Genomic DNA, 27,931 nt, shown 5'->3' with positions numbered 1-27,931 from the left:
TGCGGAGAAATGTCTTCACTCAGGGTGGTGAATCTTTGGGAATCTCTAACCCAGAGGGCTGTGGAGGCTCATCATTGAGTAGATTCAAGACCGAGATCGATAGATTTTTGAGTATTAATGGAATCGAGGGATATGCGGATAGTGAAGGAAAGTGGCGATGAGGTAGAAGATCAGCCATGACCTTATTGAATGGCGGACCAGGCTCCAAGGGTCAAATGACCAACTCCTGCTCCTATTTCTTATGTTCCTCGCTTCAGGAAGTGCCAAAAAGATTTGCAAGGTTGGCACCAGAACTGAGATTAGCTATTGGAAAGAATGAACAGGTTGTGGTTTTCTCTTCAGAAGAGACCTGATCGACGTCTTTAAATTATGAATGGCTTGGTGAGAGGTGGAGAGAACGTTTCCACTTGTGGGAGAATCCAAAACAAGGGGCCATAAATAAAAGAGAGCTACTAATAAATCAAATAGGGAAATAAGGAGAAATATCTTTACTGAGTGGTTAGAAAGTGGAACTCGCTGCCACAGGAAGAAGTTGAGACAAATAGCTTAAATGCTTTCAAAGGGAAAGAGACGAGTACACAAGCGAAACAGGAATAGAAAGATATGCTGAGAGGTTGAGATGAGGTCGATGCAATGGGAGGAGACTGGCGTGAATCATAAACAGCAGCACAGACTAGTTGGGCCGAATGGTCTGTTTCTGTTCTATCTAATTCTATGTATTGCTGTTGTCCCAGGATTCAGTCCCAAAATAATGTCATTCCTCTTGCAAGGCTCCATGGTATCATACACCGATCTGAATCTTCGCACATTGCCCCGATCCATATCCCCATCTGATTTCCAGATATTCATATCTTTTTGGCAAATATAACATTTTGGATCCTATCGTGTTCTACAACATCCACCTCTTTCTGAACCTGATTCAGCGCAAACCCTCCATACATGCGGCACGTGATTGCCCGTGAGACCAGTTGCTCCTTGTAATCTTTGTTGTTCTGAATGATTACTGTATTAATTTTATTGCTAATCTGCCCGACCCCTTCTGCCAGTTCAGTCACTGACCCTGCTTGTTCTGTAGCACCATCCCCTGTCTGCCTGTTTATTCTTTTAGGCCAGCCTTGTAATTGTTGGAGCACTGTCCCATCATCTTCCCGCACCGTCCCATCATCTTCCCGCACCGTCCCATCATCTTCCCGCACCGTCCCATCATCTTCCCGCACCGTCCCATCATCTTCCCTCACTGTCGCTGTTAATTCATCGAAATAACCTGACTTGTGATGAGTAAAATCGTGTCTCATTTCTCTTAGCACCGCAGGCTACAAATTCAACACACATTCAAGTACATAAATAGAAAGGCAGAGATACAGAAGAAAAACTTAACAGTAGGAATAATCGGGAGTTTCAATCCACCCTATAAATCTTTTAGGTGTACGTGTCCCTACAATTCATTTACAGGCCCTTCCAGAAGATGGCGAGTCTCCCAGCTCTCAGTTTTATTTCAGTCGCTGTCTGTTGCCTGTGTTATACATCACCGCGAAAGAGCTTGTTCAAGAAGTGCTTTCGTAGTCGCTAAAGCAGTACAGTGACGAAAAGGAATAGCTTCGACCCACGAAAGGAAATAATCAACAGTAACTAGAAAATATTTATTTGCCCATGCCGTCTGAGGCAGCTCGCCTGTGTAGTCAATTTTCAATCGTTTACAATATCCCTTCGGGGGTTGGCTAAGGAGGGAGTCTCGCTTCTTGCGGGAGGATGGATTGTCATGTGCACAAGGGAGCCGAATATCAAGGTGGGTCTTGACCTCATCTTTGCACCGGCAGCTAGCAGCCGTGACCCCCTGTAATAAAGAGCAGGAAATCCCCCATGGCTCATCTGGGGAGTCCTGGAATGGGTGAAAGAAACGCATTTGTCCATTTTCTAATAGCCTTCTGTCATCATGGTTGTTGTATTTGGTAAATAGACCCTCAAATTAAAGCTTGACATGTAACATAGAAAATTAGGAGCAGGAGTAGGCCATTCGGTCCTTCGAGCCTGCTCCGCCATTCAATATGATCATGGCTGATCCTCTGTCTAATACCATATTCCCGCTCACTCCTCATACCCCTTGATGCCTTTTGTGTCTAGAAATCTATCTATCTCCTTCTGAAATATATTCAGTGACTTGGCCTCCACACCCTTCTGTGGTAGAGAATTCCACAGGTTCACCACCTCTGAGTGAAGACATTTCTCCTCATCTCATGTCCTAAATGTCCTACCCCGTATCCTGAGACCGTGACCCCTCGTTCTAGACCCCCCAGCCAGGAGAAACATCCTCCCTGCATCCTGTCTGTCTAGCCCTGTCAGAATTGTATACGTTTCAGTGAGATCCCCTTTCATTCTTCTAAACTCTAGTGAATACAGTCCTAGTCGACACAATCTCTCCTCAAGCGACAGTCCTGCCATCCCAGGAATCAGTCTGGTGAACCTTCGCTGCACTCTCTCTATGGCAAGTGTATCCTTTCTTAGGTCAGGAGACCAAAACTGCACACAGTACTCCAGGTGTGGTCTTACCAAGGCCCTGTATAACTGTAGTAAGACATCCTTGCTCCTGTACTCTCATTCTCTTGTAATGAAGGCCAACATACCATTTGCCTTCCTAACTGCTTGCTGAACCTGTGTTTGCTTTCAGTGACTGGTGTACAAAGACACCCAGGTCCCTTTGTACATCAGCATTTCCCAATCTAGCACCATTTAAATAAAACTCTGCCTTTCTGTTTTTCCGTCCGAAGTGGATAACTTCACATTTATCCACGTTATACTGCATTTGCCTTGTAATTTCCCACTCACTCAACTTGTCTAAATCACATTGCAGCCTCTCTTCAACCTCCTCACAACTTATAATCCCACCTAGTTTCGTGTCATCAGCAAACTTGGAAATATTACATTTGGTTCCCTCATCCAAATCATTGATATATATTGTGAATAGCTGGGGAACAAGCACTGATCCCTGCGGCACCCCACTAGTCACCGCCTGCCACCCTGAAAAAGACCCATTTATTCCTACTCTCTGTTTCCTGTCTGTTAACCAATTTTCAATCCATGCCAGTATATTACCCCCAATCCGAGGTGCTTTAGTTTTGCACACTAACTTCTTATGTGGGACTTTATCAAAGGCCTTCTGAAAATCCAAATACACCACATCCACTGGTTCTCCCTTATCTATTCTACCAGTTACATCTTCAAAAAACTCCAGTAGGTTTGTCAAACAAGATTTCCCTTTCATATATCCATGTTGACTTTGTCTAATCCTGCTGATATTTTTTAAGTGTACTGTTATCACATGCTTTATAATAGACTCTAGCCATTCCCTACTACTGATGTTAGGCTAACCGGTCTGTAGTTCCCTGTTTTCTCTCTTCCTTTTTTAAATAGTGGGGTTAGATTTGCCACCCTTCAACCTGCAGGAACTGTTCCATAATCTATGGAATTTTGGAAGAGGACAACCAATGTATCCACTGTTTCCAAGGCTACCTCTTTTGGTACTCTGGGGTGTGGATTATCAAGCCCTGGGGATTTATCAGCTTTCAGTCCCGTTAATTTCTCCAGCACACTTTTTTTACTAATACTAATTTCCTTTAATTCCTCCTTTTCACTAAACCCTTGGTTCCCTAGCATTTCTGGGAAGTTATTTGTGTCCTCTTCTGTGAAGACCGAACCAAAGTATTTGTTTAATTGCTCCTCCATTTCCTTGTTCCCCATTATAAATTCTCCAGTTTCTGACTGTAAGGGGCCTACATTTGTCTTCACTAATCTTTCTCTTTTTACATACGTGTAGAAGCTTTTACAGTCTGCTTTAATGTTCCTTGCAAGTTTACTCTTATACTCTATCTTTCCCCTCTCAGTCAATCTCTTGTTCCTTTTTTGCTGAACTCTAAACTGCCCCCAATCCTCAGGCTTGCTACTTTTTCTGGCAGCTTTATATGACTTCTCTTTGGGTCTAATACCATCCTTAATTTCTTTTGTTAGCCATGGTTGGTCCACTTTTCCTTTTGTGATTTTGCGCCAGAAAGGAATGTATAACTGTTGCAATTCATGCATTCGTTCCTAAATGTTAGCCATTGCCTGTCCACCATCATGCTTTTTAATGAAGCTCCCCAATCTATCATAGCCAACTTACTCCTCATACCTTCATAGTTTCCTTTGTTTAGACTTAGGACCCTACTTTCGGATTGGACTTCTTCACTTTCCATCTTAATGAAGAATTCTATCATGTTATGGTGACTCTTCCCGAAAGGACCCCGCGCAACAAGATTATTAATCAACCCCTTTTCATTGCACAATACCCAATCTTGGATTGCCTGTTCCCCAGTTGGCTCCTCAATGTACTAGTCTAAAAAAACATCTCGTACACACTCCAGGAATTCATCCTCTACAGTAGTATTGCTAATTTGGTTTGGCCAGTCTCGATGTAGATTAAAGTCACGCTGATTACTGTAGTACCCTTGTTACATGCATCTCTAATTTCCTGTTTTATGCCATCCCCTACATTACCACTACTGTTTGGAGGCCTATAGACAACTCCCACCAATGTTTTCTGCCCCTTGCTGCTTCTTAGCTCCACCCAGACTGATTCTACATCTTGATTTTCTGTGCCAATATCCTTTCTCACTATTGCTCTGAATTCATCCTTTACTAACAAGGCCACCCCACCTCCTTTTCCTTTTCGCCTATCCTTCCTAAATATCGAATATCCTTGGATAGTCAGCTCCCAGCCTTGGTAACCCTGCAGCTATGTCTCCATAATCGCAATTATATTGTATCTGTTTGCGCTGTTAAGTCGTCTACCTTATTCCGAATGCTTCGTGCATTCAGATATAGTGCCTTTAGATTTGTCCTTTAAACATTTTTAGACATCTTAACATTTTTTTGTACTATGCCCCTATTTGTCTTATTAGTATTTTTTCTTACCCGGACCCGATTTGTTAATGCACTCCTTTGTCTGTACGCACTGTCCCTTCCTGACACAATCTGGTTATCCTTACCCCAATCACTTTCCTGCACTGCTTCCTTGTCTTTTCTCCTCAGCATCTTTAGTCATTCACTTATCTCATCCATTCCAACACTAACATGTTCATAAGGGGGAGAATCTATTCACTGCTCTGTATGTGGAAAGTGATTCCATCGACCATCCCATTTACTGACACACCAGCACAGTCACACCTGAGAGAGACCGTTTAGATATGTCACGTGTGGGAAGGGATTCACTCCGTTGTCCCACCTGTTGACACTCCAGAGTGTCCACATTGAGAACTGTTGCTGTAAATACTCTGAATGTGAGAAAAGATTTCAAAGTTGCAAGAAGCTGATGCACGATCAGCGCATTGATGCTGGAGAGAGGCGGTTTCAATATCCTGTGTGTGGGAGGAAATTCACCCCAGCTGCTGAGACTCCAGTGAGTTCACAGGTGCCTGCAGGGGTTTGGATTCTGTTATTAATCACATCCAGGACCGAACCATGGCAAAGTGGGTTTCTGTGTGAATTACTGATTAATTTTCTCTCTCTCGGATCACGGAAACTCATTCGCCATTCACGAATTGGCACTTTCAATGGCGGAGCTTGTCCCCAGCATGCCCCCCGGGGGAGAATGTGCCCGATAACAACTGGAAGAGCACAGTGCGCAGGCGCACTTCGCGACAACATTCGGCGCATGCGCAGTGTCACTGAGACGTGCTGTGTGGGTACCAGAAGTGGACAAAGGTGGGAGATGCGATTTTTGCGTCGATTACAATTCAGTGGGGCGCAGGGAGGTAACGCACTCGGTGGGCGAGCTTCATAAACACCTGGTGTAGGCGGCAAGTCCCGAATGAGAACTTACAGTTTCCGCGTTTGCAACTCCGGGGCTTTTTCCTGCTAATAGGCCGAGGCTGATTTCGGCCATCTTTGTAAAGGAAAGCTGCAGGTGTGTTTGTCGCAGACTTGCTTCATCAAGCGGTAGAGCGCGTGCGGGGCCATTTTTGTAAAGGACCCATTAGTGGACGGGGCTTCAGCATCCCACTGAGTGAACTGAACCCAGCCAGAGGCAGCACATTCAGGGGAGGAGAGGGAGGGGAACCAGTGAGTGTAGAACTGAACCCAGCCAGAGTCATAACCTTCATAGAAACATAGAAGATAGGAACAGGAGTAGGCCATTCGGCCCCTCGAGCCTGCTCCGCCATTCAATGAGATCATGGCTGACCAAATTCAGTACCCCGTTCCTGCCTTCTCTCCATATCCCTTGATCCCTTTAGCCTTAAGAAATATATCCAACTCCTTCTTGAATATATTTAATGCATTGGCCTCTACTGCCTTCTGTAGTAGAGAATTCCACAGGTTCACCACTCTTTGGGTGAAGAAATTCCTCCTCATCTCTGTCCTAAATGGCTAACCCCTTATCCTTAGACTGTGACCCCTGGTTCTGGACTCCCCGACCATCGGGAACATCCTTCCTCCATCTAGTCTGTCTAGTCCTGTTAGAATTTTATAAATTTCAATGAGATCCCTTGTCATTCTTCTAAACTCCAGCGAGTATAAGCCCAATCGACCCAATCTCTCCTCATACGTCATCCCTGCCATCGCAGGTATCAGCCTGGTGAATCTTCACTGCACTCCCTCCATGGCAAGAACTTCCTTCCTCAGATAAGGCGACCAAAACAGCACACAATACTCAAGATGTGGTCTCACCAAGGCCCTGTACAACTGCAGCAAGACATCCTTGTTCCTGTACTCGAACCCTCTCGCTACGAAGGCCAACATACCATTTGCCTTCTTAACCGCCTGCTGCACCTGCATGCTTCCCTTCAACGACTGGTGCACAAGGACACCCAGGTCTCGTTGCACTTCCCCTTCCCCCAATCTATTGCCATTCAGATAATAATCTGCCTTCGGGGAGGTGAGGGGTGGAAGCAGTGAGTGCAGAACTGAACCCAGCCAAAGTCAGCACCTTCAGGGGAGGAGAGGGAAGGGAACCAGTGAGTGTAGAACTGAACCCAGCCAGCGTCAGCACTTTCAGGGGAGGAGAGGGAGGGGAACCAGTGAGTGTAGAACTGAACCCAGCCAGAGCCAGCACCTTCAGCGGAGGAGCAATGTTATAACGGCACAGAAGGAGGCCATTCGGCCCATCGAGTCCGTGCCAGCTCTCTGTAGAGCAGTCCCATTGCCCTGCTCTATCCCCGTAGCCCTGCAAGTGTATTTCCCTCAAGTGTCTATCCAGTCACCCCTTGAAAACATTGAGTGTGTCTGCTTCCACCACTTTCATTGGCAGCGAGTTCCAGATCATCACCACTTGCTGCGTAAAAAGTTTTTCCTCACATCCCCCCTGTATCTCTTGCCCAAAACCTTAAATCTGGCTTCCCTAGTCCTTGTACCATCAACTAGTGGGAACAGCCTTACCCCGTCTAGCCTATCCAAACCCGTCATAATCTTGTACACCTCTATCAAATCACCACTCAACTTCCTTTGCTCCAGTTAAAACAAATCCAGCTTCTCCAACCTGTCCTTGTAGCTAACATACCCCATCCCCGGAACCATTCTGGTAAATCTCGTCTGCACCCTCTCAAGGGCCTTCACATCCTTCCTAAAGTGCGGTGACCAGAACTGAATGCAATACTCCAGTTGTGGCCTAACCAGCACTTTATAAAGATACATATTCACCATAACTTCTCTACTTTTGTACTCAATACCTCTACTTATGAAACCCAAGATCCCATATGCTTTGTTAACCACTCTCTGAATATGTCCTGTCACCTTCAGGGATCTATCCACATTAACTCCCAGGTCCCTCTGTCCCTGCACACTCGTTAAAATTGTGCCATTAAGTGTATATTGCCTCTCCCTGTTCCTGCTACCAAAGTGCATCACCTCGCACTTCTCTGTATTAAATTCCATCTGCCACTTGTCTGCCCATTCTGTTACCCTTTCTATGTATGTCCGTTGCAGTCGATTGGTATCATCCACACTGTTTGCCAGACCCCCCATGTTTGGTGTCATTGGCAAATTTAGAAATACTACTTTGTATTCCAATATCCAGGTCATTTATATATAGTACTGACCATTGGGGAACATCACTGTCTACTATCCTCCAGGCTGAAGAACAGCCATTTACCACAACGTGCTGTTTTCTGTCCTTAAGCCAATTCCTTATCCAAGCTGCCACTAACCAACCTGTTCTACGAGCCTCCATTTTGTTAACCAGAGGGAGAGAGGGGACTCAGTGACTGTAGAACTGAACCCAGCCAGAGTTAGTACCTAGACGGCAGGAGAGGGAGGGGAACCAGTGAGTGTAGAACTGAACCAGCCACAGTCAGCACCTTCAGGGCAGGAGAGGGAGGGGAACCAGTGAGTGAAGAACTGAACCCAGCCAGAGTCAGCACCTTCAGGGCAGGAGAGGGAGGGGAACCAGTGAGTGAAGAACTGAACCCAGCCAGAGTCAGCACCTTCAGGGGAGGAGAGGGAGGGGAACCAGTGAGTGTAGAACTGAACCCAGCCAGAGTCAGCACCTTCAGGCGAGGAGAGAGAGGGGAGCAAAAGACAAACTGTCCTGAGATGTGTGATTGTTTTGTGTTTTAGCACAGGGAGGAGGGACAATGTGTGGGACGGGGATTTACAGCTTTGGGGGAACAAGAGAAGAAAGAATGTTCCATAGAAACTAGAATTGTCTGTTCTGAATTTCTGTCCTGTACTTACAGTGATGAGTGTTGTAAACTCCTTTTACAGGGTATTAGAAGGGGAGGATTTGCAGACGGAATCTTGAACCAAACATCATGTCAAGATCTGTCAGTCACTCGATTCATCAGGACCTGAATATCGTCGGCCTTTGAATTTGGAAGGAGAATTGTTTGTCTGTTCTGTCTGGGAAAAGATTTCAAACATCAATGTGACTGGAAAAGCACCGAGACACACACACACCCGAGTGAGAGTGTTCCAGTGCACTGATTGTAGAAAGAGCTTTAACCAGTTACACAGCCTGGAAAAACATCGCACCATTCACAGCGGGGAGAAACCGTTCACATGTTCTGTGTGTGGACGAGACTTGAATTGATAGTCCAACCTGGAGAGACACAAGGACACCCGCACCACGGAGAAACCGTGGAAATGTGGGCACTGTGGGAAGGAATTCATTTGTCATCTAATCTGGAAATTCATCGGCGCAGTCACGCTGGGGAGAGGCCGTTCACCTGCTCCAACTGTGGGAAACGAATCACTACTTCATCCCACCTACTGAGACACCAGCGAGTTCACAAGTGACCGGGGTTGGATTCTGCTTTTATTGCTGCTTTCAATCACATCCCGACTGAATCATGTCCATTCTGACAGTTGGAGTTTGTTTCTGCTGATGTTAATAACCCCTATAACTGGGCTGGAGTTTAGTATTTTGATATTTCAAATAACACAGTGTGGCGATATTTGATGTCTCCAAGAGGAGACTAATTGATGTCCTGTTACCAACTGTTCCATTTTTGGGCCTTTTCTCCTTTCTAACACGAGATTATTTCAGTTCTCCTACCTTCGGTTACTCTCATGGACAAGTCCCAGCTCCCCATACCTTCCAGAGTGCCTCTCCTAGCCTTGGTATCCAGGGAAGGTCTCGGTAACACGCCCGAGATTACTAAACACAAAACCCAGTCTGTTAATCACGTTCAGCTACTGGACTTAGCGTGTGTCCAACAGCATCTCTCTCACCTTTGATGTGTGAATAGAGCATCACGCCTGCAAACCTGCTTTCAATTTAAATTTGAATCCTCTCAGTAAGTGTATTTTTAAAAATTACGTACAATTAAACAGATCACATCAAATAATTGGCAAAGATTTAGAGTCAACAAGATGAACAAGTGAACACATCATGGCCCAATACCCCAGCTCTATATTCACAGGAGAAAGTCTGTTATCTAACTCCTCGAGTGGACAGAATAGAGAAAGATCCCAACTCTAAGAACATCTAGAATCTGTTGTAAATATCTTTCAAATCCTGACTGGTCCAATCCGTCAGTTTCCTTTCAATTGAAGTGAATGGAAGATGAGAGGGGTGTTGGCATATGGACCTCAGTTAATTCAACTTCTGGAAGGTGTTCATGTTTAGTTCATTTGATATTGGGGAAAATGTGTTTGGTATCATTAGAGAGAGAGAGAGATTTCACTGAGCAACAGCTGGTGTTTGCAACCAACTGGCCTTGGATATTTTCATCACAGAATATTTCAATCAGAAATATGATGTTGGGATAAGAAAAGTCTGGAGACGAGTGGTTTGTGCTGCCCCAGGAAGGCCAGTGTTTTTACCTGCTTCTAATGTTGTTGATGTGTGTTGAAGAAAATGCAGATGTGTGTCTCTGGACTGTGCAATAGCCAGAGACAACGATATTAGGCAATGCCAGCTCCAGCTTGATAAGAGGTTGATGGCAGAGCAAGAGATCCAGCAGTTTTAAGAATTTATCTCCCGTTATCTGCAGACATCGAATGTTGCAGCATGCTGACAAAATTGGACTTAAGACTTTAACCTATTGGGTTAAATTATTGGGATCGATTGTTATAGAATTGAATTGTTATAGAATGGAAAAGTAGTGAAGTTATGCTAAACTTGTATCGAACCTTGGTTAGTCCACACTTGGAGCACTGCGTACAATTCTGGTCGCCATATTATAAAAAAGGATATAGAGGCACTGGAGAGGGTGCAGAGAGGATTTACAAGGATAATACCAGAAATGAGAGGGTATATCTGTCAGGAAAGGATGGACAGGCTGGGTCTCTTTTCTCTTGAAAAAAGACTGAGGGGTGACCTAATTTCATGAAAGGTCTTTAAAATTATGAAAGGTTTTGCTAGAGTAGATAGAGAGAGAGTGTTTCCACTTGTGGGGAAGAGCACAACTAGAGGCCATCAATATAAGATAGTCACCAAGAAATCAAATAGGGAATTCAGGAGAAACTTCAGTGTTGCTGAGGGATTCCAACCCTGGGACTGTACATGGGGTTTCCAACCCTGGGACTGTACATGGGGATTCTAACCCTGGCATTGTACAGGGGGATTCCAGCCCTGGGACTGTACATGGGGATTCCAGCCCTGGGACTGTACATGGGGATTCTAACCCTGGGATTGTACATGGGGATTCTAACCCTGGGACTGTACATGGGGATTCTAACCCTGGGACTGTACATGGGGATTCCAAACCTGGGACTGTACATGGGGATTCCAACCCTGGGACTGTACATGGGGATTCCAAACATGGGACTGCACATGGAGATTCTAACTCTGGGACTGTACATGGGGATTCCAACCCTGGGATTGTACATTGGAATTCTAACGTTGGGACTGTACATGGGGATTCTAACCCTGGGACAATACATGGGGATTCCAGCCCTGGGACTGTATATGGGGATTCCATACTTGGGACTGTATATGGGGATTCTAAATCTGGGACTGTACATGGGGATTCTAACCCTGGGTCTGTACATGGGGATTATAACCCTGGGAGTGAGAGAGAGAGAGACTGGGAATGAATGAGAGAGAGATTGGGGGTGTTAGCGAGAGAGATTGGGAGTGTGAGAGAGAGACTGGGAGTGTGAGAGAGAGAGAGACTGGGAGTGAGAGCGAAAGAGAATGGGAGTGTGAGAGAAAGAGAGTGATTGGGAGTGTGAGAGAGAGAGAGAGAATGGTAGTGTGAGAGAGAGAGAGATTGGGAGTGTGAGAGAGAGAGATTGGGAGTGTGAGCGAGAGAGAGACTGGGAGTGAGAGAGAGAGATTGGGAGTGTGAGAGAGAGAGAGACTGGGAGTGAGAGAGAGAGAGATTGGGAGTGTAAGAGAGAGAGAGATTGGGAGTGAGAGAGAGAGAATGGGAGTGTGAGAGAGAGAGACTGGGAGTGAGAGAGAGAGAGAGAGATTGGGAGTATGAGAGAGAGAGAGATTGGGAGTGTGAGAGAGAGAGAGATTGGGAGTGTGAGAGAGAGAGAGATTGAGAGTATGAGAGAGAGAGAGATTGGGAGTGTGAGAGAGAGAGGTTGGGAGTGTGAGAGAGAGAGAGATTGGGAGAGTGAGAGAGAGAGAGATTGGGAGTGTGAGAGAGAGAGATAGATTGGGAGTGTGAGAGAGAGAGAGATTGGGAGTGTGAGAGAGAGAGGGATTGGGAGTGTGAGAGAGAGAGAGATTGGGAGTGTGAGAGAGAGAGAGATTGCAAGTGTGAGAGAGAGAGAGATTGGGAGTGTGAGAGACAGAGAGATTTGGAGTGTGGGAGAGATTGGGAGTGTGAGAGAGAGAATGGGAGTGTGAGAGAGAGAGAGACTGGGAGTGTGTGAGAGAGAGAGACTGGGAGTGTGAGAGAGAGAGACTGGGAGTGTGAGAGAGAGAGAGACTGGGAGTGTGAGAGAGAGAGAAATTGGGAGTGTGAGAGAGAGAGAGATTGGGAGTGTGAGAGAGAGAGAGGTTGGGAGTGTGAGAGAGAGAGATTGGGAGTGTGAGAGAGAGAGAGATTGGGAGTGAGAGAGAGAGAGAGAGATTGGGAGTGTGAGGGAGAGAGACTGGGAGTGAGAGAGAGAGAGATTGGGAGTGTGAGAGAGAGAGATTGGGAGTGTGAGAGAGTTAGAAATTGGGAGTGTGAGAGAGAGAGTGATTGGGAGTGTGAGAGAGAGAGATTGGGAGTGTGAGAGAGAGAGATTGGGAGTGTGAGAGAGAGAGATTGGGAGTGTGAGAGAGAGAGAGTGATTTGAGTGTCAGAGAGAGAGATTGGGAGTGTGAGAGGGAGAGAGATTAGGAGTGTCAGAGAGAGAGATTGGGAATGTGAGAGAGAGAGAGAATGGGAGTGAGAGAGAGACAGAGAGATTGGGGGTGTGAGAGAGCGAGATTGGGAGTGTGAGAGACAGAGATTGGGAGTGTGAGAGAGAGAGACTGGGCGTGTGAGAGAGAGATTGGGAGTGTGAGAGAGAGAGATTGGGAGTGTGAGGGAGAGAGACTGGGAGTGAGAGAGAGAGATTGGGAGTGTGAGAGAGAGAGAGATTGGGTGTGTGAGAGAGAGAGAGATTTGGAGTATGAGAGAGAGAGATTGGGAGTGTGACAGAGAGATTGGGAGTGTGAGAGAGAGAGAGATTGGGAGTGAGAGAGAGAGAGACTGGGAGTGAGAGAGAGAGAGATTGGGGGTGTGAGAGAGAGAGATTGGGAGTGTGAGAGAGAGAGAATGGGAGTGTGAGAGAGAGAGAGAATGGGAGTGTGAGAGAGAGAGTTTGGGAGTGTGAGAGAGAGACATTGGGAGTGTGAGAGAGAGATTGGGAGTGTGAGAGAGAGAGAGACTGGGAGTGTGTGAGAGAGAGAGACTGGGAGTGTGAGAGAGAGAGACTGGGAGTGTGAGAGAGAGAGAGACTGGGAGTGTGAGAGAGAGAGAAATTGGGAGTGTGAGAGAGAGAGAGATTGGGAGTGTGAGAGAGAGAGAGGTTGGGAGTGTGAGAGAGAGAGATTGGGAGTGTGAGAGAGAGAGAGATTGGGAGTGAGAGAGAGAGAGAGAGATTGGGAGTGTGAGGGAGAGAGACTGGGAGTGAGAGAGAGAGAGATTGGGAGTGTGAGAGAGAGAGATTGGGAGTGTGAGAGAGTTAGAAATTGGGAGTGTGAGAGAGAGAGTGATTGGGAGTGTGAGAGAGAGAGATTGGGAGTGTGAGAGAGAGAGATTGGGAGTGTGAGAGAGAGAGATTGGGAGTGTGAGAGAGAGAGAGTGATTTGAGTGTCAGAGAGAGAGATTGGGAGTGTGAGAGGGAGAGAGATTAGGAGTGTCAGAGAGAGAGATTGGGAATGTGAGAGAGAGAGAGAATGGGAGTGAGAGAGAGACAGAGAGATTGGGGGTGTGAGAGAGCGAGATTGGGAGTGTGAGAGACAGAGATTGGGAGTGTGAGAGAGAGAGACTGGGCGTGTGAGAGAGAGATTGGGAGTGTGAGAGAGAGAGATTGGGAGTGTGAGGGAGAGAGACTGGGAGTGAGAGAGAGAGATTGGGAGTGTGAGAGAGAGAGAGATTGGGTGTGTGAGAGAGAGAGAGATTTGGAGTATGAGAGAGAGAGATTGGGAGTGTGACAGAGAGATTGGGAGTGTGAGAGAGAGAGAGATTGGGAGTGAGAGAGAGAGAGACTGGGAGTGAGAGAGAGAGAGATTGGGGGTGTGAGAGAGAGAGATTGGGAGTGTGAGAGAGAGAGAGATTGGGAGTGAGAGAGAGAGAGAGAGATTCGGAGTGTGAGAGAGAGAGAGATTGGGAGTGTGAGAGAGAGAGAGATTGGGAGTGAGAGAGAGAGAGGCATTGGGAGTGTCAGAGAGAGAGATTGGGAGTGTGAGAGAGAGAGAGATTGGGAGTGTCAGAGAGAGATTGGGAGTGTGAGAGAGAGAGAGACTGGGAGTGTGAGAGAGAGAGAGACTGGGAGTGTGAGAGAGAGAGAAATTGGGAGTGTGTGAGAGAGAGAGATTGGGAGTGTGAGAGAGAGAGAGAGGTTGGGAGTGTGAGAGAGAGAGATTGGGAGTGTGAGAGAGAGAGAGATTGGGAGTGAGAGAGAGAGAGAGAGATTGGGAGTGTGACGGAGAGAGACTGGGAGTGAGAGAGAGAGAGATTGGGAGTGTGAGAGAGAGAGATTGGGAGTGTGAGAGAGTTAGAAATTGGGAGAGTGAGAGAGAGAGTGATTGGGAGTGTGAGAGAGAGAGATTGGGAGTGTGAGAGAGAGAGATTGGGAGTGTGAGAGAGAGAGAGTGATTTGAGTGTCAGAGAGAGATTGGGAGTGTGAGAGGGAGAGAGATTAGGAGTGTCAGAGAGAGAGATTGGGAATGTGAGAGAGAGAGAGAATGGGAGTGAGAGAGAGACAGAGAGATTGGGGGTGTGAGAGAGCGAGATTGGGAGTGTGAGAGAGAGAGATTGGGAGTGTGAGAGAGAGAGATTGGGAGTGTGAGGGAGAGAGACTGGGAGTGAGAGAGAGAGATTGGGAGTGTGAGAGAGAGAGAGATTGGGTGTGTGAGAGAGAGAGAGATTTGGAGTATGAGAGAGAGAGATTGGGAGTGTGACAGAGAGATTGGGAGTGTGAGAGAGAGAGAGATTGGGAGTGTGAGAGAGAGAGAATGGGAGTGTGAGAGAGAGAGAGAATGGGAGTGTGAGAGAGAGAGTTTGGGAGTGTGAGAGAGAGACATTGGGAGTGTGAGAGAGAGAGAGGCTGGGAGTGTGAGAGAGAGAGAGAATGGGAGTGAGAGAGAGAGATTGGGAGTCTGAGAGAGAGAGACTGGGAGTGAGAGAGAGAGAGAGATTGGGAGTATGAGAGAGAGAGAGATTGGGAGTGTGAGAGAGAGAGAGATTGGGAGTGAGAGAGAGAGAGAGAGATTCGGAGTGTGAGAGAGAGAGAGATTGGGAGTGAGAGAGAGAGATTGGGAGTGTGAGTGAAAGAGACTGGGAGTGAGAGAGAGAGGGATTGGGAGTGTGAGAGAGAGATTGGGAGTGTAAGAGAGTTAGAGATTGGGAGTGTGAGAGAGAGAGATTGGGAGTGTGAGAGAGAGAGAGGCATTGGGAGTGTCAGAGAGACAGATTGGGAGTGTGAGAGAGAGAGAGATTGGGAGTGTCAGAGAGAGAGATTGGGAGTGTGAGAGAGAGAGAGATTGGGATTGAGAGAGAGAGAGTGAGATTGGGGGTGAGAGAGAGAAATTGGGAGTGTGAGAGAGAGAGATTGGGAGTGTGAGAGAGAGAGACTGGGAGTGTGAGAGAGGGATTGGGAGTGTGAGAGAGAGAGAGATTGGGAGTGTGAGGGAGAGAGACTGGGAGTTAGAGAGAGAGATTGGGAGTGTGAGAGAGAGAGAGATTGGGTGTGTGAGAGGGAGAGAGATTGGGAGTGTGAGAGAGAGAGATTGGGAGTGTGACAGAGAGATTGGGAGTGTGAGAGAGAGAGAGATTGGGAGTGAGAGAGAGAGAGACTGGGAGTGAGAGAGAGAGAGGCTGGGAGTGAGAGAGAGAGAGAGACTGGGAGTATGAGAGAGAGAGAGAGATTGGGAGTGTGAGAGAGAGAAAGAGAATGGGAGTGTGAGAGAGAGATTGGGAGTGTGAGAGAGAGAGAGACTGGGAGTGTGAGAGAGAGAGAGATTGGGAGTGTGAGAGAGAGAGAGATAGGGAGTGTGAGAGAGAGAGAGATTGGGAGTGTGAGAGAGAGAGAGATTGGGAGTGAGAGAGAGAGAGAGATTGGGAGTGAGAGAGAGAGATTGGGAGTGTGAGAGAGAGAGACTGGGAGTGAGAGAGAGAAAGATTGGGAGTGTGAGAGAGAGAGATTGGGAGTGTGAGTGAGTTAGAGATTGGGAGTGTGAGAGAGAGAAAGATTGGGATTGTGAGAGAGAGAGATTGGGAGTGTGAGAGAGAGTGATTGGGAGTGTGAGAGAGAGAGAGAGATTGGGAGTATCAGAGAGAGAGATTGGGAGTGTGACAGAGAGATTGGGAGTGTGAGAGAGAGAGGGATTGGGAGTGAGAGAGAGAGAGACTGGGAGTGAGAGAGAGAGATTGGGGGTGTGAGATTCCTGGGAATCTACAATGTAAAGCGGGAAGCGAGGATCTCTTTTGGGCGATTGGAGATAAGGAATAGGCTTGCATCTGCAAGGAAGCTGCAGTGGCCACCTACATCTCTGCGAGATGCCCTCTGCTCTGCCTCTGGCCCCAATGCCTGCCAAGCCCCTCCCGATCACGTCCAGCACTGCCTCCTCAAAGGGAATGATCTCTGGAGTCTTGCTTCCCCTCTCCCGGTCGGCTCCTGCTGTTGCTTGCCATGTGCTTGTTTTTCCTGGAACAGAAAAAGACTGGCGATTGTGAAGGAGTGTATTGGCAGGCGTGTTTTTGTGTGTGTGTGTGTGTGTGTGTGTGTGTGTGTGTGTGTGTGTGTGTGATGCCTCACATGGTTGAGGAGCTGTGAGATGTGTCTGAGGTGTGTGTACTCTTCTGATGGGTACATTAAAACCAATAGACTGTAACTAATAAAACTTTAAAAGAACCTTAACAAATTAAATTAAAATTTAATTGGCCGAGGGGATGTTGCACTCCAGTCCCCGTGGCACCCACTGGTCGTGGAAGGCCTCAAGCATGCCGGTGGACACCACGTGCTCCATCTCCAAGGCCACCCGGGCGCGAACATGGCTGCGGAAGAGAGAGGCAGGCAGTCGGGCCCACTCGACCACCCGCTGCCTGGACCAGTTGAGTGCATTATCACCCCGGCCAATGAAATTTTAATTTAATTTGTTAAGGTTCTCGGTCATAGAAAAAGGTTATAGCATAAAAATTAAAGCCAAGCCTTTCAAGGTGGGAAGTTAGGAAACATTTCTACATGCAAAGGTTGTAGGAATTAGGAACTCCCTTCCACAATCAGCAATTGTTACTAGGTTATTTGTTAAGTTTAAACTGAGATTGATATATTTTTGTTAACCAAAGCTATTAAGGGCTATGGGGTAAAGGCAGGTCTATAGCGTTAGGTCACAGGTCAGCCATGATCTCATTGAATGGAGGAACAGGCTCGTGGGGCTAAGCAGCCTGCTCCGGCTCCTATGTTCCCTCCATCATAACGTCAGGAATGGGCCTGTTCGCTAATAGTTGTCGTACTCAGCTCCATTCACAACTCCTCAGATAGTGAAGCAGACATATATATGAGTGAGAGGGGAGCAGAGGATTATGCAGATAGATTTAGATGAGGAAAGGCGGGAGGAGGCTCTAGTGGAGCACAAACAATGAAATGGACTCGTTGGATAGAATGGCTTGTTTCTGTGCCTTATAATTGTGAAAATTGACAGACAGGATGTACTAGAAGGGCTGGTTATGCTTAGAGTGGATAAGTCGCCTGGTCCAGATGGCTTGCATCTCAGAATGCTAAGGGAATTGGGGGAGGGGAGAACGGAAGTGCTTGCTATAATTTTCCAATCTTCCCTGGATGTGGGGGAGGTGCCTGAGGATTGGAACCTGGCAAATGTGACACCATTCTTCAAGAAAGGGTGTAAGAACAATCCTAGTAACTGCAGGCCAGTCAGTTTAACATCAGTAGTGGGTAAAGTTTTAGAAACAATAATCAAGGAAAATATTAACGGGCACTTGGAGAGGTTTAAGCTGCTTAAGGAGAGTCAACACGGGTTTGTAAAAGGAAGATCGTGTTTGACTACACTAATTGAATTTTTTGATGAAGTAACAGGGAGGATCGTTGAAGGGAATGCATTGGAAGTTGTCTACATGGATTTTCGGAAGGCGTTTGACAAAGTACCAAATAGAAGGCTGGTTAACAAAATTGAGGCTCATGGAATAGGTAGGTCAGTGGCAGCTTGCATAAGGAATTGGCTTAAGGACAGAAAACAGCGAGTTGTGGTAAATAGCTGTCTTTCAGACTGGAGGATGGTAGACAGTGGTGTTCCCCAAGGGTCAGAACTGGGACCACTGCTTTCATGATATAAATAAATGATCTGGATATTGGAATACAGAGTAGAATTTCTAAATTTGCTGATGACACCAAACTTGGGGGTGTGGCAAACAGTGAGGATAATAACAATCGACTGCATCAGGACATAGAAAGGCTAGCAGAATGGGCAGACACGTGGCAGATGGAATTTAATACAGAGAAGTGTGAGGTGATGCATTTTGGCAGTATACACTTAATGGCACAGTTATAAAGTGTGTGCAGGGACAGAGGGACCTGGGACTTAATGTGCATAGGCCCCTGAAGGTGGCAGGACATATTGATAGAGTGGTTAACAAAGCATATGGGACCTTGGGCTTAATAAATAGAGGTATTGAGTAGAAAAGTAGAGAAGTTATGCTGAATCTTTATAAAACGCTGGTTAGGCAACAACTGGAGTATTGTGTCCAGTTCTGGTCACCACAATTTCGGGAGGACATGAATGCACTTGAGAGGGTGCAGAGGAGATTTACCAGAATGGTTCCGGGGATGGGGATGTTAGCTACAAGGACAGGTCGGAAAAGCGGGATTTGTTTTCATTAGAGCAAAGGAGGTTGAGGGGTGATTTGATAGAGGTGTACAAGATTATGATGGGTTTGGATAGGCTGTTCCCACTAGCTGATGGTACAAAGACTAGGGGACACAGATTTAAGGTTTTGGCAAGAGTTACAGTCGGGATGTGAGGAAAAACTTTTTTATGCAGCGAGTGATGAGATCCTGGAACTCGCTGCCAACGGAAGTGGTGGAAGCGGAGACACCCAATGTTTTCAAGGGGGGACTGGATAGGCACTTGTGGGAAATAAACTTGCAGGGATACGGTGATAGAGCGGGGGAATGGGACTGACTGGACAGCTGTACAGAGAGCCGGCATGGACTCGATGGGCCGAATGGCCTCTTTCTGTGCCATTATGTCTCTATGGCCCTATGACATTGTCCCTTTAAAGAGACACAGAGACACTGCCCCTTTAAACAGACACAGAGACACTGCCCCTTTAAACAGACACAGAGACACTACCCCTTTAAACAGACACAGAGACACTGCCCCTTTAAACAGACACAGAGATACTGCCCCTTTAAACAGACACAGAGACACTGCCCCTTTAAACAGACACAGAGACACTGACCCTTTAAACAGACACAGAGACACTGCCCCTTTAAACAGACACAGAGACACTGCCCCTTTAAACAGACACAGAGACACTTTCCCTTTAAACAGACACAGAGACACTGCCCCTTTAAACAGACACAGAGACACTCCCCCTTTAAACAGGCACAGAGACACTGCCCCTTTAAACAGGCAGAGAATTATATCGCCGATCCTTTATCGTTGCTGGGTTAAAATCCTGGAACTCCCTCCCTAACAGCACTGTGGGCTTCCGCGACCGGTGGGCGCCACGGGGACTGGAGTGCATAATTGATTTGGACAACCAAATTGTAATTTGATTTGTTAAGGTTTATTTAAAGTTTTATTAGTTACAGTTTATTTTGCTTGGTCCAATCAAAAGAGGAACAGCACTGTGGGAGTACCTTCACCACACAGACTGCAGCGGTTCAAGCAGGCGGCTCACTACCACCTTCTCAATAGCAACTAGGGATGGGCAATAAATGCTGGCCTTGTCGGTGATGCCCGCATCCCATAAACAAATTAAACAAAATATAAGTGTTGCCCTAAAACGGACAAACCAAATTTTAATTTGATTTGTTAAGTTTTAGTTGAACTTTTGTTCATTTACAGTCCAATTTGGGTTTTTTTTGGTCCAAACTAAAAGAGTGCCCTAAAACGGGCATTTTTTCCTCTTTTTAAAGAACCAAGTAATATCAACAATAAAACTGTAAATAAACCGTTAAATAAAAACTTCAACTAAACCCTTGGAAATCAAATTAAAATTTGGTTCTCCAGCCCAATTATGCACTCCAGTCCCCGCGGCGCCGACCGGTCACGGAAGTGATCGAGCGCACCGGCGGACACCGCGTGCTCCATCTCCAGGGCCACCCAGGCGCAAACATAGCCGCGGAAGAAAGGGAGGCAATCCGGCCGGACTACCCCCTCGACCGCCCGCTGCCTGGACCAATTAATGACTTTCTTAGCCAGGCCCAGGAGCAGATCCACGAGGAGGTCCTCCAACCTGCCCGCTCCCCTCCACACCGGGTGGTCTGGGAGTCCGTGAACCTACTTAAGAACCTATTGCACGGGACTGCCCTGTGCAACACCCTCCAGGCCAAGTCCCAAATAGAACAAGGGAGGATTCCCGCATAGAAACCCCCCCATTGGGGACCTCCGCCTCCGTCGGAAGGTAAAACGGCACGCCACGGCGTGTCCGGACGGCAGGCGAAGATGGCAAAGTGGAAGGTGTGCAGGAGCAGCCCGTACAGGAAACCCCTCCGTGCGGAATGAAAAGGCACGGAGGGTATTTCCTCGAGATGGCTCAAGTTGTGAGGCGCCGGCTCCCGAGGGGGGTTCGGGGCTGGGCGCCGACAAGGAATTCCGTCCGAACTGGGGAAAGCTCAGACATGATCGCCCCACATGCCTGAGCCACCTCGATACGCCTAGTGGTGCCGGGGCGCACTTTCGCCTTTATCGAGTCGATGGCATCGGCCGCGAGCTGGACGTTGACCCAAGACATGCGCCTCGCCAACTCCTCCGGCGCCATCCAGCCCGCTCCTCCGCCATCGAGCAGGTCCCCGATTCGAGTCACCTTGCCAGCCACAGCTCTGCGCTCCACCAGCCACCCAAACCTGCGGACGTGGAGGTGCGAATTCCTGAACAGTGGCTCCCGAAGGACAGCCACCATTCCTGTCGTGGGAGAGCTGCGCCTGGAAGCAGCCTGATTCCAAACCCATAGCAGTTCCTGGTAGAAGACAGGCAGCTCTCGCAGGCTGGCACGCATGCCACCCACATTCACAAACAGGAGCTGCGTGTCATAATTGAGGCCGCGCAGCTGGCGGAAGAAATAAGTCGCCAGCGCACACCATCTTGGAGGAATCTCAACGTACAGGTATCTCTGCAGCGTCTGAAGATGGAAAGTCGCAGCCTGGGTGCGAAGGCACACCAGCGCCTGACCGCCCTCCCTAAGCGGGAGGCTCAGAACTGCGGCAGAGACCCAGTGCATCCTGTTGTTCCAGAAAAAGTCGACGAGATTTTTCTGTATCTTGGCGACAAACGCAGGGTGAGGGATCAGAGTAACCAACCGGTACCACAACATGGCGGCCACCAGTTGGTTTATGACCAACGCCCGACCCCTGTAGGACAACACTCGGAGCAATCCTGTCCAGCGTCCTAAGCGAGTGGCGACTTTGGCTTCCAACTCATGCCAGTTCGCCAGCCAGGCGTCCTCGGCCGGGCTGAGGTAGACTCCCAAGTAGAGGAGGTGCGTAGTGCGCCAGGCGAAGGGCCTGAACTCCTCCGGCAGGGAGTCCACCCGCCACTGACCCACCAGGAGTCTGGAACATTTCCTCCAGTTGATACTGGCGGAGGATGCGTCCGAGTAAATCTGCTGGCATTCCCGCATCCTCCGCAAGTCAACGGGATCTGTGACCATGAGGAGCATGTCATCGGCGTAAGCCTAGAGGACCATCTCCACGCCCGGCCCTTGCAGAGCCAGTCCCGCCAACCTCTTCCGCAAGAGGCGCAGGAAAGGCTCTATGCAAATGGCATATAACTGGCCGGACATGGGGCATCCCTGATGCACCCCCCTCCTGAAGCGAAGGGGCGCCGTCAAGGACCCATTAGCTTTAATCAGACACTCCGCGGCAGCGGACAGAAGTCGGATCCGGGCGACAAAATGCGTCCCGAACTGGAATGCGCGCAGAGTCCCGAAAAGATACTTGTGATCCACCCTGTCGAACGCCTTCTCCTGATCCAGGGAAAGGAAGGTGACCGATAGACCAGACCTCTGGGAATGGTGGACCAGGTCCCGGACCAGATGGATGTTATCATGGATAGACCGGCCCGGGACCGTGTAGGACTGGTCGGGGTGGATCATGTGGGCCAGCACGGCACCAAGGCGAGCAGACATGGCCCTGGCAAAAATTTTGTAATCCGTGCTGATGAGGGAGACCGGGCGCCAGTTCTTCAGGAGGCGGAGATCGCCCTTCTTAGGCAGCAGGACAATCACCGCCCTGCGCCAAGAGAGGGGCATCTCCCCGGTCGCAAAACATTCCCCCAGGACCCGCGCGTAGTCGCCCCCCAAGACGTCCCAGAACACCCTGTGGAACTCCACGGTCAGCCCGTCCAGCCCCGGGGACTTCCCCCTCGAGAGCTGGCGGAGGGCGCTGGTCAGCTCCTCCAGAGTCAGAGGAGCGTCCAATTTTTCGGCGCCCTCCAGGCCGACCTTCGGCAGGTCCTCCCACAAAACTCTGCGCGCAACCTCGCTGGACGGATCCGGAGAGAACAGAGCCCCATAATAGGCGCGGGTTTCCGCGCGGATTCCCTCCGGATCCGAGACCAGAGATCCGTCATCGGCCAGCAGCTCCAAGAGCTGCTTACGGACCCCCAGTCTTTTTTCCAGCGAGTAGAAGAAGGGGGAGCCGCGGTCCAGGTACCGCAGGAACTGGATCCGCAACCTCAAGTACGCGCCTCGGGACCCGACGAGCTGCAGGTCCTTCAGCGCGCCCTTCTTCTCCTCGTACACCAACAGCAGGGCCGGGTCCTCGACGCCTTGACCGAGACGGGACTCCAGGTCGAGCAACTCCTTCTCCAACCGCCCGACCCGGGCCTCCCGACTCTTGGTCGACCCCCTCGCATACTCCTGACAGAAGAGACGGAAGTTAGCCTTGCCCACGTCCCACCATAGCCTCAAGGAGGGGAAGCCCCCCTGCTTCCTTCACCAGCAGGCCCAGAACCAACTAAATGAATCCCGGAACCGTGCGTCCTCCAGCAGCAGGTTGTTAAAGTGCCAGTACGTGGACCCCCCCCGCGTGCGCAGCGGAACGGGCTCCGCCCACACCAGGTGGTGGTCCGTGCACGGCACTGGCCGCATGGAAGCCGCCGGAACGCAGGAGACGTATGCTCAGGAAATGTAGAGGCGGTCGATTCTGGACGCTCCTCTCCCAGACCTCACGCAAGTGAAGGCGCTGGAGTCGGGATGGAGATTTCGCCAGACGTCCACCAAGTCGAGGGACCCGACCAGGTCCCTCAACTTCTCCATCGCCGCCGGGCTTCGCAGGCAGCCCGTGCGGTCCTTTGCCTCGAGGATGCAGTTAAAATCCCCCCCGAGGATGACGCACTCGCCCGCGTCGATGGAGCCCAGAAGAGTGGACACTTCTTCAAAGAAGCACGCTTGCTGCGCACCGGTCTGAGGGGCGTACATGTTCACTAGATGGAGCGGCACGCCCCCCAGGTGAACAGTGGCCTGGAGCAAGCGGCCCGGCACGAGCTCCTTGACCCCCAAGATCTCCGGCTGAAAATGCGGGGCCAGCAAGATAGCCACCCCACTGGAAACACTGGAGAGGTGACTCATGCTGACCCCTCCTTGCCACTCCAGGAGCCACGTGGCCTCGTCTCCCGGAATGGTGTGGGTTTCTTGCAGGAAGCACACCGCATACTTCCCGTCCTGAAGGACCGAAAAGTTATTAAATCTGCGGCTAGCTTCCCAACGGACACTTTTTGCGATGATTGTTGTTTGATCCTCTTTATGTGAAAACGTAAATTTAGACAAATAAAAACAGTAAATAAACCATTAAAACTTCAAATAAACCTTAAGAATCAAATTCAAATTTGGTTTTCCAACCCAATTATGCACTCCAGTCCCCGCGGCGCCCACCGGTCATGAAAGTGATTGAGCGCGCCGGCGGACACCGCGTGCTCCATCTCCAGGGCCACCCGGGCGCGAACATGGCTACGGAAGAGAGGGAGGCAATCCGGCCGGACGACCCCCTCGACCGCCCGCTGCCTGGACCAATTAATGGCTTTCTTTGCCAGGCCCAGGAGCAGACCCACGAGGAGGTCCTCCAACCTGCCCGCTCCCCTCCTCACCGGGTGACCGTAGATCAAGAGCGTGGGACTGAAGTGCAACCAAAACTTGAGGAGCAGCCCCTTCAAATAATGGAAGAGAGGCTGCAACCTATCACACTCGATATATATATGAAATACGGACTCATCCAGACCGCAGAACAAACAGGCGGTCTGGGAGTCCGTAAACCTACTTAAGAACCTATTGCACGGGACTGCCCTGTGCAACACCCTCCAGTCCAAGTCCCCAATAGAACGAGGGAGGACTCCCGCATAGAGAGCCCCCCATTGGGGACCTCCGCCTCCGTCGGAAGGTAAAACGGCACGCAACGGCGTGTCCGGACGGCAGGCGAAGATGGCAAAATGGAAGGTGTGCAGGAGCAGCCCATACAGGAAACCCCTCCGTGCGGAATGTAAAGGCACGGAGTGTTTTTCCTCGAGACGGCTCAAGTTGTGAGGCGTCGGCTCCCGAGGGGGGTTCGGGGCTGGGCGCCGACAAGGAATTCCGTCCGAACGGGGGAAAGCTCAGACGGGATCACCCCACACGCCTGAGCCACCTCGATACGCCTAGTGGTGCCGGGGCGCACTTTCGCCTTTATCGAGTCGATGGCATCGGCCGCGAGCTGAACGTTGACCCAAGACATGCGCCTCGCCAACTCCTCCGGCGCCATCCAGCCCGCTCCTCCGCCATCGAGCAGGTCCCCGACTCGAGTCACCTTGCCAGCCACAGCTCTGTGCTCCGCCAGCCACCCGAACCTGCGGACGTGGAGGTGCGGATTCCTGAACAGTGGCTCCCGAAGGACAGCCACCATTCCTGTCGGGGGAGAGCTGCGCCTGGAAGCGACCTGATTCCAAACCCATAGCAGTTCCTGGTAGAAGACAGGCAGCTCTCGCAGGCTGGCATGCATGCCACCCACATTCACAAACAGGAGCTGCGTGTCATAATTGAGGCCGCGCAGCTGGCGGAAGAAATACGTCGCCAGCGCACACCTTCTTGGAGGAATCTCAACGTACAGGTATCTCTGCAGCATCTGAAGATGGAAAGTCACAGCCTGGGTGCGAAGGCACACCAGCGCCTGACCGCCCTCCCTAAGCGGGAGACTGAGAACCGCGGCAGAGACCCAGTGCATCCTGTTGTTCCAGAAGAAGTCGACGAGTTTCTTCTGTATCTTGGCGACAAACGCAGGGGGAGGGATCAGAGTAACCAACCGGTACCACAACATGGCGGCCACCAGTTGGTTTATGACCAACGCCCGACCCCTGTCGGACAACACTCGGAGCAATCCTGTCCAGCGTCCTAAGCGAGTGGCGAATTTGGCATCCAACTCATGCCAGTTCGCCGGCCAGGCCTCCTCGGCCGGGCTGAGTTAGACTCCCAAGTAGAGGAGGTGCGTAGTGCTCCAGGCGAAGGGCCTGAACTCCTCTGGCAGGGCGTCCACCCGCCACTGACCCACCAGGAGTCCGGAACATTTCCCCCAGTTGATCCTGGCGGAGGATGCGTCCGAGTAAATCTGCTGGCATTCCCGCATCCTCCGCAAGTCAACGGGATCCGTGACCATGAGGAGCACGTCATCGGCGTAAGCCGAGAGGACCACCTCCACGCCCGGCCCTTGCAGAGCCAGTCCCTCCAACCTCTTCCGCAAGAGGCGCAGGAAAGGCTCTACGCAAATGGTATATAACTGGCCGAACATGGGGCATCCCTGATGCACCCCCCTCCTGAAGCGAAGGGGCGCCATCAAGGACCCGTTAACTTTAATCAGACACTACGCGGCAGCGTACAGAACTCGGATCCGGGTGACAAAATGCGTCCCGAACCCAAATGCGCGCAGAGTCCCGAAAAGATACTCGTGATCCAGCCTGTCGAACGCCTTCTCCTGATCCAGGGAAAGGAAGGCGACGGACAGACCAGCCCTCTGGGAATGGTGGACCAGGTCCCGGACCAGATGGATGTTATCATGGATAGACCGGCACGGGACCATGTAGGACTGGTCGGGGTGGATCATATGGGCTAGCACGGCGCCAAGGCGAGCAGACATGGCCCTGGCAAAAAAAATATAAGCCGTGCTGAGGAGGGAGACCGGGCGCCAGTTCTTAAGGAGGTGGAGATCGCCCTTCTTAGGCAGCAGGACAATCAGCACGCTGCGCCAAGAGAGGGGCATCTCCCCGGTCGCCAAACTTTCCCCCAGGACCCACGCGTAGTCGCCCACCAAGACGTCCCAGAAGAACCTGTGGAACCCCACGGTCAGCCCGTCCAGCCCCGGGGACTTCCCCCTAGAGAGCTGACGGAGGGCGCCGGTCAGCTCCTCCAGATTCAGAGGAGCGTCCAATTTTTCGGCGCCCTCCAGGCCGACCTTCGGCAGGTCCTCCCACAAAACTGTGAGCGCATCCTCGCTGGACGGATCCAGAGAGAACAGAGCCCCGTAATAGGCGTGGGTCTCCGCGCGGATTCCCTCCGGATCCGAGACCAGAGATCCGTCGTCGGCCAGCTGCTCCAAGAGCTGCTTACAGACCCCCCGTCTTTTTTCCAGCGAGTAGAAGAAGGGGGAGCCGCGGTCCAGGTCCCGCAGGAACTGGATCCGCGACCTCACGTACACGCCTCAGGCCCCGACGAGCTGCAGGTCCTTCAGCGCACCCTTCTTATCTTCGTACACCAACCGCAGGGCCGGGTCCTCAGCGCCTTGACCGAGACGGGACTCCAGGTTGAGCACCTCCTTCTCCAACCGTCCGACCCGGGCCTCCCGCCTCTTGGTCGACCCCCTCGCATACTCCTGACAGAAGAGATGGACGTGAGCCTTGCCCACGTCCCACCATAGCCTCAAGGAGGGGAAGCCCCCCTGCTTCCTTCTCCAGCCGGCCCAGAACCGACTAAACGAATCCCGGAACCGTGCGTTCTCCAGCAGCAGGTTGTTAAAGAGCCAGTACGCGGCCCCCCCCACGTGCGCAGCGGAACGAGCTCCGCCCACACCAGGTGGTGGTCCATGCACGGCACCGGCCGCATGGAAGCCGCTGGAACGTAGGAGGCGTATGCCCGGGAAATGTAGAGGCGGTCAATTCTTGACGCTCCTCTCCCAGACCTCACGCAAGTGAAGGCGCTGGAGTCGGGATGGAGATTTCGCCTGACATCCACCAAGTCGAGGGACCCGACCAGGTCCCTCAACTTCTCCATTGCCGCCGGGCTCCGCAGGCCGCCCGTGCGGTCCTCTGCCTCGAGGGAGCAGTTAAAATCCCCCCCGAGGATGACGCACTCGCCCGCATCGTTGGAGCCCAGAAGAGTGGACACTTCTTCAAAGAAGCGCACTTGCTGCGCACCGGTCTGAGGGGCGTACACGTTCACTAGATGGAGCGGCACGCCCCCCAGGCGAACACTGACCTGGAGCAAGCAGCCCGGCATGAGCTCCTTGACCCCCAAGATCTCCGGCTGAAAATGCGGGGCCAGCAAGATAGCCACCCCACTGGAAACACTGGAGAGGTGACTCATGCTGACCCCTCCTTGCCACTCCAGGAGCCACGTGGCCTCGTCTCCCGGAACGGTGTGGGTTTCTTGCAGGAAGCACACCGCATACTTCCCGT

At 50.4% G+C, this 27,931-nt stretch overlaps 1 protein-coding gene across 1 annotated transcript in view; it reads left to right on the top strand.

Annotated features, from left to right (window-relative positions):
- The first annotated feature begins 5,490 nt into the window (after positions 1-5,490).
- The window catches only part of LOC147119698 (targeting protein for Xklp2-like), a 48,121-nt gene continuing 25,680 nt past the window's right edge, over positions 5,491-27,931 (top strand). Inside the window, exons 1-2 of the mRNA XM_085984136.1 lie at positions 5,491-5,498; positions 9,180-9,254. Of these exons, the coding sequence (XP_085840262.1) occupies positions 5,491-5,498; positions 9,180-9,254 (83 nt within the window). The remainder of the gene's footprint in view (positions 5,499-9,179; positions 9,255-27,931) is intronic.

Source organism: Somniosus microcephalus, chromosome 4, assembly GCF_052327205.1.
Source record: "Somniosus microcephalus isolate GS21.2 chromosome 4, FLI_Smic_1.0, whole genome shotgun sequence".
Taxonomy (NCBI): domain Eukaryota; kingdom Metazoa; phylum Chordata; class Chondrichthyes; order Squaliformes; family Somniosidae; genus Somniosus; species Somniosus microcephalus.
The sequence above is the reverse complement of the archived record's forward strand: the minus strand, read 5'-3'. Positions and strand labels throughout refer to the sequence as shown.